The sequence below is a fragment of the Vigna unguiculata genome, unplaced genomic scaffold (genome assembly GCF_004118075.2).
Source record: "Vigna unguiculata cultivar IT97K-499-35 unplaced genomic scaffold, ASM411807v1 contig_325, whole genome shotgun sequence".
NCBI classification, from domain to species: Eukaryota; Viridiplantae; Streptophyta; class Magnoliopsida; order Fabales; family Fabaceae; genus Vigna; species Vigna unguiculata.
Genome location: NW_021011032.1, coordinates 72,710 through 85,739, shown reverse-complemented (window position 1 = coordinate 85,739; position 13,030 = coordinate 72,710). Strand labels below are relative to the sequence as shown.

Below are 13,030 nucleotides of genomic sequence, written 5' to 3'. Positions count from 1 at the left end.
TTTATGCAGCGACTACCCATGAATGTGGCACCTTTCATGAATGCTGCAAATCATAATCATTTTCCCTTGCAAAACGATCAGATGCATCTGTGTCAAATGGGTATGCCTGGTCATCAACAGGGTCAACCCCTTGTGGGGGTTTTAGGTCCCCAAAATAACGTTGGCAATCCCAATTACAGCAATCCAATGTATCCTGTTTAGGGATAAGTCATACTGAATGCAGCTCAAATCAATTTGTCTCATTTACAGGGACAAATGTTGGCACAGAGTATTTCTAATATATTTCAGCCGTCTAATGTGAATATGAGTATGCCAAATGGCAAATTTCGTGCCCCTTATCCTATGCAGAATATGAATCAACAGTTACCTACACAATTGTCAAGCCCTTCTCAAGGGGTTCCGCATGGCATGCATCCTGGTTCTTCCCATGTTTGGGTTTCCAAACAACTGCCTCAGGCTATGGTCCCTCAGAGTTCATTACTTTCTCCAAGTCCACAGTTAGGTTTTGAGCCTGGAAGGCATGTCGGCTGCATATTGACCCGAACGAGAAAAACCTTGCTCCACCAAACGTGAATGCAAATGCTTTTGTATCACAGTCGCCTTTTCATCTCATCAATTACAAGGGAATACTTCTGGGTCACTTAATTCTGATTTGGCTCATACAAGTAACTCTCAACCTCCTGCACTTTTAAAGTCGCACTCACAGGTATTTAAACTGAAGTGTTTTATGTCTTTTCAATGTATGTTAGCAGAATTTATTGTTCTACTACATGTAAATACTATTGTAAATGAAGCTGTGGTATTATATTTACTGCAAATCTCAATAATTGTTGCAGGTGAATCCTTATGGAATATTAAAACTAATGTTCCAAATACCAACTGGAATGGATCACCCAGCAAAAACTTCAAAAATAGACCAACACGAGGGGGGTTTAAAGGAGGGTATGTTATTTTTTTTTCTCTTTGTTACTCTTGATCACTTGCATGTTTTTCCTCGGCGTTACAATTGTCCTATTTCTTTAGATTCCAGAAGTCTAAATTTAATGATGTGAATAATGGAAAGCGCAGAACTGGGTTTCTTAAAGATCATAATGGAAGAGGTTTGAACTTTCTACCTTGTTACCCAGATGAAATATTTTCTATGGTTAGGCTAATGTTGTGATGGAAACAAGCCCTTACAGTGGGAGGGCAGCACATGATAGTGTAAGATCAAAGGAACTTAAGCAGCAACTAGAAAGGTAGCTTCTGCTTCACTTTCTGATTCTTTTTTATCTGGTACCAGTCTATTACTTGTTTGCAGTCCTTTTTTAATTGTCTTTGTTGATAATGATAATGTGTAACAACGAGATGCTAATTAAATAGTTCTTAGTTTATTTGTTACTTCCTGAAATTGAAGGTTATTTTACATTGCTGATTCTGGAGTGCTAAAAATGATGCTAGTAGATATCAACTGAATGTAATATTTTCTTGAAAATGTGAGAATTTACTTGAAAAAGAATGATGTACACCACAAAAGTAGAACAATGTTAATAGAAAATTCTCGCCACTCAGCTAGAAGTTTTGGCATATTATCCTTGATTCTGTGTACAAATGTCCAGTTTTCTTAACTGTCATTACTCACTACCTATGGGCCATAGGGAAAGCCAACTCTATATTTAACCCTTATTTGTAACCAGCTCTAATACATGCATTAATCAACTATTCATTTTAGCTAAAGGTTAGCAATGTAAAAATTGTTGGCATTTAAGCATGTTGTAGTACAGGAAAATATTTCGGTCTATTTTAATTTTGAACTGTGAGATGAAGCATGGTAGTCAGAAAACATCTGAGACTGAAAATACTAGATGGACATAATGGTAACCATCAAGCCATGTTACAGGCTCACAATTGTGTCCACCACTGTACTTTGTAGGTCATGCTTTGAACATCTCTGAAAATAAAAGTTTATTTGGGATGACTGCACACACTCTTGCAGTGTATGTGGCATTAAGGGTCTAACAATGGTAACTTTTTTTGCCTTTTAATGGTTCTTATATAGATTCATGGGTATTTGATATTGATGATTAGGTGTTAAGAGGAGTTCCTTGGGTAGTTAAATTAGTTTTAGAAGTTGACCTTATGTTTTTCTTTAATAGCCATAATAAGCAAGGAATTTGATATGGTTTTACGCACATGATTCAAAGACTAAGCTACAGGACATGCTTGTTCTCCTCCTTCCCATTTATCTCAACACACTTCTCCTAACCCTAACTACTATAGAATTCTTACCAAAATGGGGCATGCTTGCCTTTGTTTGAGTTTGCCACCAAGACATGTCATCGGGTTGTAATATTAGGAATTTTCTACGAGGATATATTGAAGAGATTTAATACCAATGAGTTAGAGCAAATCCATAGAAGAAAGCATGGCACCATTTTCAACCCAAAATCTTAAGGATTTGTGTTTGTGGGTCTTTTTACCTTATACATCACTCAACTTTTTCATTTTTACTCAATGAGGAACTTTCAACTCATACTTAAATTTCTAACTAGCCAAATATAATAGAGACCAAACAAAGATGATTTTTCTCCCAATTAACATTTTCTAGTTTGTTATGTTTAGGAATCATGGTAGGAAAAATACCAATTGATGCAGATGATGCAAGGTTTGTCATAGATAGGAAATCCACCTTAGGATATTTGCATGTTCTTGGTAGAAATTTGGTGAGGAAAAATAAGAAACAAAATGTTGTTGCAAGGTCTAGTGTAGAGGCTAAATTCCAAGCTATGTGAATTGTTATGGATGAGAATTATTCTAAATGATCTTAAAGTGGCATGTTAAGAACCTATGATTCTTTATCTTTTGTGATAATAAGTCAGCTATTAGCATTGTTCACAATCCAGTTCAGTATGATAGACCAAACACATAGAGATAGATCGACACTTAATTAAATAGAAATTAGATAGTGGCCTTGTTACTACTTGTTATATCCCATCTGAACTTCAGTTAGCAGATTTGTTTACAAAAGGTCTTCCTAGTAAGTGATTTCATGATTTCACATGCAAGTTAGGAATGATAGATATCCATTCCACTAGCTTGAGGGGGAGTGTTGTTAGGATATTAAATTACTAGAAGTTGTTAGTAGATTCTAAAGATCTCTTGTAATTATTACTTTAACGTTTGAGTTCTCTATATATAGAAGTGGATGTACTGTTTTGAATCAATTTGAATAAAAATCTTCTTTCGTTTACATTAATTCTTTCAAGTATGATAGTAGAGCGGGTGTATGTGGGGTGGTGGCAACAACAATAAGGGTAGTGAAAATGGTAACAGAGGCAATAATGGGAGGGATGGTGGCAAGAGCAGGGACAATTATGACAGGGGTGGTGACAATGATAATAATGGAGTTGGAGTGGTGTGAGAGTAGAAAGGTAGACTATTCTATCATGTTGCCTTCTAATCTAGCTCTTCTCATAGGATAAGAAATACATCCCACTAAGATAGATAGTAGAATTAGGGATGACAAATAAATCTACACTCGAGGAAATCTGTGGATAAAATTCGTAACAAATTCTAAAAGAATATTATTAATGGATAACCATGGATAATGGACAAGAGTATTTCAATTACTCGGTTCTTAATAAAACGGGTATGGATATCATGGTATTCAACCCACATATACTTGCTAATCATTATTAGTGAATTTTATTTGAATATTTGAAGAAACAAGTGGTAAAAAATTTAGTCACGAGTGAGAGAAGTATTATTCATTAAAGAATGTTTTAGAATTTGATTTTATATATTTATATTTGTTTTCTTTAGACCTATGAAATTTAAATTATTTCTAGAAAGATTAATTCTTTAAAACTTATTCTTTGGTGCAACTCAATTAAAGAAATCATATATGTTGCACCAAACAATTGATTAATAGAATCTTTTTTGCAAAGATGCTCTCGACTAGAAAGGTGAAACAGTTGGCAAAGACTTACATATGGAAATTTCTGTTGGAGGGAAATTTTCCAAATTGATTCTTGTAATGGAGGCATGATAAACAGATAATACATCTAGTATAGTATTTTTAACTTTTGCATTCAACATGGACATAAGTATGTGTTGTGTGTAAGACAAGTGTGGTAGTCAAACAACACATGTGGTTCTATATAATTACATCGTCCTGCCTCCCTTCAACATATTGAATCAATAAGGTTGTGGCCTTTCACAATTTCGGTACCAGACTTGTGATTTTTGTCCAAATAAATGTTTTCCAGAATCCAGATAACCTTCTAAATGAAATTAGATTTGCTTTTGGTGTTATTTTTATAAATTGTCTGCTTTCTTATTAGATTTTTATTGTCTTTTCACTATTAAATTACTTTTCTTAAACTTCGAATTTCTCAACTTATTCTTTTATACTGAAAATACCTTAACTCTAACCCTGATTTTTTAATGATTGCTATTATTTCATTTCTTGAATGGTTAGATCTTTCTCTGTGACTTACACTGAGCAAGAAATCAAACAATGGCGTGAAGCACGGAAAAAGAATCATCCTTGTAACAACTTTCAGAAGGTTGTAAACAAACTGATGTATCTACTGCTTGTGTTTATCAGATGTTATTTTCTAAATATCAATTCCTGAATACTAATTGCAGAGGCACTGTGAATGACCGATGGACTCCAAGGTCATTAAAAGGGAGGTCTTACAAAGAGAGGTATACTTAGAGGGATGTTATTAGCATGTAACACTTCCCAATATAATATTATCATGTAAAATTTAATAATGTTCAATATATAAGTTAAGAAAATAGGCTTTTTTAGCAGGAAATATATGTGCTGACATAAATATTCCTTGAACTCAGCAAATGGTATTCCAATTCATTAGCAGTGTATATATCTTGTCTTTGCAGCTTAAGGAGGTTTTAGCAAAGCAAGCTGAATTAGGAATCGAAGTTGCTGAAATACCATCACACTACCTTAAGAATTCTGATAATCAAGGTCTTCAGAATGAAGGGAAAAACAAATTTAGTGACAAAAGAAAGTTCCAAAACAAGTTCAACAAGAAATTAGACAGAAAAGGTCGGTTCGGCAAGAAGCAAAAGTTTGCTGACTTTTCAGAAAGCCCTTCATTAAAAATGAGGAAGCCAACTTTATTGCAGAAACTCTTGAGTGCAGATATAAGCAAGGATAAGAGCCACCTGTTTCAGGTTTTCAGGTTCATGGTAATAAATTCTTTCTTCAAACATTGTCCTGATAAGCCACTTAGATATCCATCAGTCATGGTTAAAGAGAACTGGTCTGAAGTTGACACTAAAAAAGATATTCCTAAACGCGGGAACGAGGGAGCTGTCAAAAAAATTGCTAGCCTAAATAATGATGATCATAGTAGTGAAGACGAAGACAGTGATGTGGATGAGAATGACTCTATTGTACATAATAATCCACACAAAGAACTTTTTTCCTTGGTTAAAGAAGGATTTGAGAAATCTGATGAAGAGGGAGAAATTTTAGAATGAAATTCGAATATTGGTGCTCCACTTTTTGCAGCAAAGTTTTGAATACTGTAGTGGTAACATTTTTTGTTTAGTCATTTGTTTCCCTTATGGTTTTACCATCATGCGTAATGTTACAGTAAATATATTTTTGCAGCAAAGGTTTCTTAATACTAATATTACACACTATATTTGCACAAATGTCTATCTGCTGCTTTTAGCAAAAGATTCAAAGATTAGGGAAAGTTTAAGTAGATATTTTTAATATATTTTGATTTGATTTCTTATTTACTATCCGAGCCTTTTTCCCATTTTTTCTTATTTTTCTTTTCTGCTAACATGTTATTTTTACTATTACCATTTTTTTCTCTATTTGCACATTTCAGTAAAATTTTCCTCTCCATATTATGTATATATATATATATATATATATATATATATATATATATATATATATATATATATGAGAAAAAACGAAAGAGATAATGAGAAGCGTCAAAAGTAGATTAACCCTCAAACTTACATTTTCTTTTTCTAAGTTTCGTCCTAAACTTTTTATATAGTTATTACAAATATTCATTCAGATATCATTAATTTATTTATAGAAGGTTGCATATTGTATACTACATTTAAATAACTTATTAATTCAAGTAAGGGTGACTTTTCCTACACCACCATAAGATATGAAATTCCTATATTAAATCTCATTAAAATTATAATAAAAATTCCTACACCTTATTAATATTTTCGATTTTTGGTTGGGTATTCCAGAAGTAATTTCTGGATTTAGAATACAAATATTTTCGAATTTTGAAATAATTTCTGAAACACTTGTTTTGGATTTTTTTTTTTTATTCCGAAATGGTTGGTACGGAAGGTATTTTTAATATGGATGGCACAAGCGCAAGGGGAAGGGGAAATGGGAATGAAAAGTAATTTTGGATTTTTACTTTGAATTAGGGGTAAAAGGGGAAATTTAAAGTGGAAGAAAAAAAAGTGGTGCGGGAAGTAGCAGCCTTCAAGTAATATGATTGTTACTAAGATTAGTTTTTCAAGCTTAGACAAAATTAATTGGGCTGCAGCATTTTTCTATATTAAATGCATTTAAGTGTTAGATTGTCAAGGTTGTGTTTATAGTTCTTTATGAAATATGTAATTGTATTAAAACACACGTACTCATATTTAGTGTTGTTTCAAGCATTTCAACAACTTGTATTTCTTTATTTGTAGAAGGTTAAGATCCATGAATACTTTCATGTATCTTTAATCATATTTCTTGTAAAAACTTTTCATTTTCATTCATTTTTTCATTTTAGATGAAGCAAGTAACACGTAAAAGGTATGTACAATTCGTATCGTTGTCATTCTTAATTTTAGGATGTTTGATTCTTCTTATGTGGTTCCTAATGCCTCTTAAGGTTTAGATAAACACTTTACAGAAAATGTTAAATATATTTTTCTAAAATATTCTTATGTTAAAAAAACATATACAAATATAACCCTTCAACTACCAAAAGATATGATATGTTACCTAATGTCACATTTTTTAGGACACATGTTTTCCCTTTTTAATCTTTGATCATTTTATGATTCCAAATTCTTATTATTCTAACCATAATGAAAACCAGTCTAACATTGACTCATCTTACATACCAACGAAGGACATAAGTAATTACTCTTGCTCTTGTGTATTCTTATATGGAAAGGTATTTAGTCTACTTGTAATTCATATTTTGTTTTTAATTATTTTGAGTTACCATAATATATCTTTATCATATTTAGCAATGGAGGGAGGTTTCCTTGCCACGAGGATTTTCCTTTTATGCTTAACTTCAAATTTGGAGCTTAATGTTTCCTTGCAGTGAAGGTTTCTTAAAATGTTACTTAGCGTCAAATTTCATTACTTAGTTGTAGGCTTAAATTTTACTTTTTCTTAGTTCATCTTTCTGGCTTGAGCTGCAACTTTTGGGGCTTAGTAACAACTTCATATTTTCTTCATTTTACTTGCAAAAGAGCATAAAATGTATCAAATTTCACTTTTTATATTTTCTCATAACCACAATATGTGTAATTAAGGCCTTTATGATCATTCTTTCATAGAATTAATACAAGATAAGTGTCTAAATGACATGCAATTTAACTAATACTAGATACTTAACAACATGTCCCAACTTTAGCTCTTTACTTGTCCTAAAAAAAAGCTTGAAACAGTTCCACAAAATGGTTTCAAAAAGATTTGATCATGGTTGTTTAGAAATTCATAAATCACACTTTATCAAAAAGCTAAGAGAAATGCAATCAAGTACTTGAATTAGAACTAATGAAATCAGTTTGACACAAGTTATCATAGTTAAAGATTAAACACAAGGTCTCTCAAATGATTTTCTGCTTAAGTGCATAATTGCATCCTTCGAAGTTGTTAAAGTGTTTGTTGTCTTATCATCCTTTACAATTGTCCACTTAGCTTTGTATTTTCATTCTCCACAGCTATGTAGACATGATTGGCAAAGATCACAAAGGTCTTTTGGGCTTGTAACGTGGTTGGACTATAAAAAAACTTTGTTTTTCAAGACAAGCAAGACTTACTGCTAAAAAGGAAAACAACAATTTGCAAGTGCTATGACTCTAGCCTATTCCAACCATCTTTTTGTTTTGTTTTTCTCTTCTGCCAATTTCTTTTCAATTCATTCCTATTAGGTACTATTTGTTTTGATTTATCATTTTCAGATTTCAGGTGTCCAATTTCAATTTCCTTTTTGCTGCCATTTTCATTTTTCTTTGCATTCTTGGGTATGCTTTCAGCATACCCCAACTTTATTCCTTCGTCTATTTCACAAATCACCAATCCATTCATGGCACACACACATTCATTGTATCCTTCTCATCATTAAGAAGGGTTTGATTTCCTACATTCTATGCTCAGGTGCATGTTTAAGGCCAAGGTTCAAAAGGATATTTTTCATTCATAATGAAGTAGGGTGGTTGTTTGGCCTTGGTTTATACAAAATATTCATCTAGTGTTTAGTACTAAAATGTTGCCTAAATTATACAATTCATTAGACTTTGAGTTCTCTCTAGCGTAGCTCCCTCTTCCAGACTTCCTTCGTTAAGAGTTGACCTCACTTCTCCTTATAAAGCTTTCTTCCATCTTCATGTATATCTTAAAGGAGTTAGGAGAGAAGTCATCATGGACCCTCTTGAAAGCCCTTTATTGTTTATATTTATAACACCTTAATGCATATTTTAATAAATATTGCTCTAAGTAAAATTCTTACACTTAATTTGTTGATTGACGATTGGGGTTTGCTTAACCATATTTATACTCTTTTCTTTACTCTTTATGCACTAGTGCATTAGGAGAGTGGCATTTATTTGGTAGCATCAACGATAACTTATCATTATCTAAGAGCGATTTACGTATTTATGAAAATCAAAAGTTGTTTATATACTTGTAAGAGTGGTTTGTGTACTCAACTTATAATCATTGATTTAATTTGTAGAATCTCTTAAGCATAACTCAAGAGTTTAAAGTAAATCCATATAAAATTTGTGTATTATTTTTTATCACTTACTAGAAAGTCTAGCAAGAAAAGAGTTTAAGACTCTATTGAATCCCTCCTTCCATAACTATTTATTCCCTTTCTCTTTTATTTTTCTTTCTATCTTCTTTATATTTTTTTTTCATAATTTGTTTTTCTTATTTTTATCACTTTAATCCACCACATATGGACCTTTAGATTTTTAATTAAGATGTGCTAAAAGGGAAAATTTTTCTTAGTGCATACCAATAAAGTATAAACCAACGTCTTTATGTGATTTAGTGAACAACTTTTTATAATACCAAGGATTTATGTCCCGTTATTTTTGTTACATCATCTCTATTATTTTGAAAGTCTCTTTCTCTAATTTTAAAGACCTAAAGTATGAAGTTAATTCACCGCCTGTTAAATGTGTTGGTTGATTAGAAACCTTCTAAATACAAAATATTTTTAAATAATGTTCGAAGATTTTATATCTTTGAAAATATAATTAAAGTAAAATATGTAAATAAATATAAATCTCGGAAGTTCACTCTATAAAATGGAATTGAATTTAAACTTATTTTCTAACTCTGCAAAATAAATAAAATGGATCATCAAACTTGAACATTTAAAATATATCCAGTGACACATGAATGTGAGATTAAAAATAAAGATAATTTAGTTGGCTGAGTTCAGGAAATTATTTCTATGAAACGATAATTCACTATTATGGAAAATTATTTGAAGGATGTTTCAAAGAGGTTTCATAGAATTTATTTAAAGTCATTATACAAATACTCGTGTTTAAGTTTATATTCAAATTGTGAGAATTTTCTAAAGAGATGGCGAGTTTTTAGTTAAATTGTATTGCGATGCGAGACATACATATTTAAATAGAAATTGAATACACGCAAAAATTGATAAATTCTCATATTATTTCGCCTTTCACTTATAACTTTTTGAACTTTTATCATTTTCATTATCCAATGTTTCTCTCAATTGTCATTTCAAGATCTTACCTTAAAAGAAGATCAATTAATTAATATGATTGAAGATGATTTTGTAGTTATTTGTCGGTATAAAATGAAATTCTTTGCATAAGTAAACTCTTAATTTCATCTGGACAGTAATGTATGCGTGTTTTTCCAGTAATAATGTTAATAATATAAAGTATATAGGCCTTGGCCCGGCCTCCATGCTTTTTCTCTATCTTCATCCACACACTTTAATCTTTTTCGCTTTTGTCTTTCCTTGTCCTCTGATTGTTGCCATAAACTAGATAATATTCCCCATCCCTCTCATCACATAGAGAAGCTAGAAGTCCATGGGGTTTCAGCTTGTGAAGAAGAAATGTGAGAAAGATCTTGGTTTAAACTAGTGCCCTCAACTCAAGCAACAACAAACAACCAACAGCCTCACCCTACGGTCCTAGTAGAGTGCAACAGAAACAGCCCAGCTACTACTATCTAATGGGGTCGGAGCAGAATCGATTTCCTCAGCACGAAAGAGTATCTTTCTCACTCCTTCAATCTCACGTGTCCTTCTATTTACTCTTCACGAATTTCATTTCTAAACCACAACACTTATGCTTTATAGATTATTTGCCAGTGTTATAAGGGTTTTTCGGGTTAGATCTGAGGTCCCTAGTACATAACCTAACCCCAAACTTGTATATTTTCGGTTGGGGATCGCTTCTCATGTTTTTTCATTGCCGTTTTCATTCTATTAAGCACATATCCTCCTCAGATCTCACGTCAGACGACGATAGTTGCTTTAGTTACTTAGTTTACATATTGGGTGTCATTGCTTTTCTGTATCGTCTTCTGGTTATACTTGAATCTGTTAGCCTTCGAGAACATTATGGACGACAAACAATTCTCACGGCCAGAAACTCGCCCGAGCTAAACTTGGACTGATCTGATGGTTGAATTATTAGTTTTCAAAACTACCCTTTTTTATCATTTAGTAGTAGCTTTGTAGAGAAATATTTCCCCATAAGCTAGTGTGAAGGGCGGCTTACTTCACTCCTTTTGGTGCAATTGGCCTTTTCTTTTTTATATTTCATTTCAATTTTGCATTCAGAATCTAGATCCATAGTATCACATCCACGCTTGCTTTATGTTTTGTTGTGTTACGTAAACCGTGATTTTGAAAAACTACTGAGAATTCTGTATGCAGAAGGATTCTCATGTTTTTGTATGCTATAGAGATAAGAAAATAAACCCATACAATCAATAACTATTTGAGATTGTTTTGTTTTTATCTTTTGGTAGGTATTGAAAGAATGCTTGTCTCTTATATAATAAATAGAATTTTTGCTTTATCTTTCTTTTAACAACCAGTAGATTCTTTCTTTCTCTTTCTTTTTTCCCTTTATGTGTGTAGGTTTGTGTCATATCCTAATAGCCTGGACTACCCACGTGGATAAGGTTGTCAAACTTTCACACTAACTCATAAACTGTTACAATTTTACGAGGGGTAAAAAACAAACTAACTTTCTAGATAAACTCCCATCAAATTTTGAGTCAAGAAGCTAGCTTGAAATCAAATACAATTTTTGACCCCCAAAGTGGCTGTGTCTATCAAGGCCCAAATGATTTGGAGAAATTAACTCCTTTTTAAAATATTTTCACTTTAGTAACTTATGTTTCAATTTTTGAACAAATGATTTTGTCATTGATGTAGTTTGATCTTTTAGTTCTAATGTACTATCAAACCTTATTATTGTGGTTTGATACTTTGCTTTGTAATATTAAACAAACTTTAAGGGTTCTGTTATATGGTTCTTATATATATATATATATATATATATATATATATATATATATATATATATATATATATATATATATATATATATATATATATATATTTCTTCATAATTAGGAAGTATATGATGTAACTTGAAGCTAGAAGAATCTATACTTTTAAAATAATAATTAATTACTACTTGTATACAATTTTAACATAAGTTTCAGATTCTCATTCACAGAAGGAAAAATAGTATTAGAGTTAAATTGATGCTTTTGTGGAATGAGTCTTAAATGACTGTAAATTTTGTGTGCCACTGTAAATTATGGCTATTGAGATAATTACTTAAGAACGAATGGGGTGAGAAGATGAAGAGTCCTGTATTAGTTTATGATACAAATTTTGCTATCAGCAAGATAAAATTATTTTTAAATGCACAATTTATGTCAAATTTTCTGAGATTTGTCCTATAAAAGCTTTATAACGTCAAATAGTTCTGCAAATTGGTAAACAAAATCATGTTAAAACTTGTACTGTTTTTGTGGTTTTGTGACTTTTGATTTTCATGTAATTTCATAATTTGGTAAGTAAGGAAAGAGTGGAACTAGGGGAGTTATAAGATTAAGGAATAAGTCGTAACTTCCTGAAGGATTGCCCAGTTTTCCTTACATCCGCCAAAAGCCACTGTCATTTCAAATAAGTTATTTGCTATTTTTGGGGTTATATACAGGGTTCTGGCTCTCAGTTTCATACAGTTTCTTTTGATTAGCATTTATGGGGTCATGCTTAATGTAGTGCATTTTATTTATTTGGCTTGAATAAACTGCTTTTATATTTCAAGAATTATTTTTAGGATCTTGATCAGATTTGAGAATTGACAACATTGTTTATTTTTACCCTTTATTGATTGGCCTATGGTCTCCATAAATGAGCCTTCTTTAATAGATACATGCAGATTTTGTAATGCCTGATTCTTCTTATTTTTTCCTTGCACTTCTGTTTAGGAGTAGGGCTTATTCTCCACTATTATGAAATCTTTCTTCTTTCTCATTAATAATACTGGATTCCAAAAAAAGAAATAAACCAAAGTAAGTATCCTCAGCTTGCCGCATCTTTGTATGTATCTCTTAAAAAGGGGTCAACCATTCTTTTACTCCTATGCTCTTTTTCTTTTCGTGTCTATCAACCTTTGGGATAAAAATAACTTGAAAAGTTTGGAGTTTTCTTTCAGTGCTCTAAACTTAGTATGCTATGAAGTCAATAATGTAACTATCACAATGAATGGGGGGCAC

The 13,030-nt window shown here is 31.8% G+C and overlaps 1 protein-coding gene across 2 annotated transcripts; it reads left to right on the top strand.

Annotated features, from left to right (window-relative positions):
* Positions 1–607: 607 nt before the first annotated feature.
* LOC114171664 lies at positions 608–5,667 on the top strand. Of its 2 annotated transcripts, XR_003601620.1 has the most exons (7): positions 608–706; positions 837–942; positions 1,024–1,100; positions 1,173–1,238; positions 4,460–4,547; positions 4,630–4,689; positions 4,885–5,667. XR_003601620.1 is itself a non-coding variant. In XM_028056543.1 (6 exons), the coding sequence occupies exons 5-6, from the start codon at positions 4,648–4,650 to the stop codon at positions 5,488–5,490; spliced, it is 648 nt and encodes a 215-aa protein (XP_027912344.1). In that variant the 5' UTR covers positions 608–706; positions 837–942; positions 1,150–1,238; positions 4,460–4,547; positions 4,630–4,647; the 3' UTR covers positions 5,491–5,667. The 2 variants fall into 2 exon arrangements, 1 of the variants encoding a protein (XP_027912344.1); XM_028056543.1 differs by lacking the exon at positions 1,024–1,100 and having other exon boundaries at positions 1,150–1,238.
* The last annotated feature ends 7,363 nt before the right edge of the window (positions 5,668–13,030 follow it).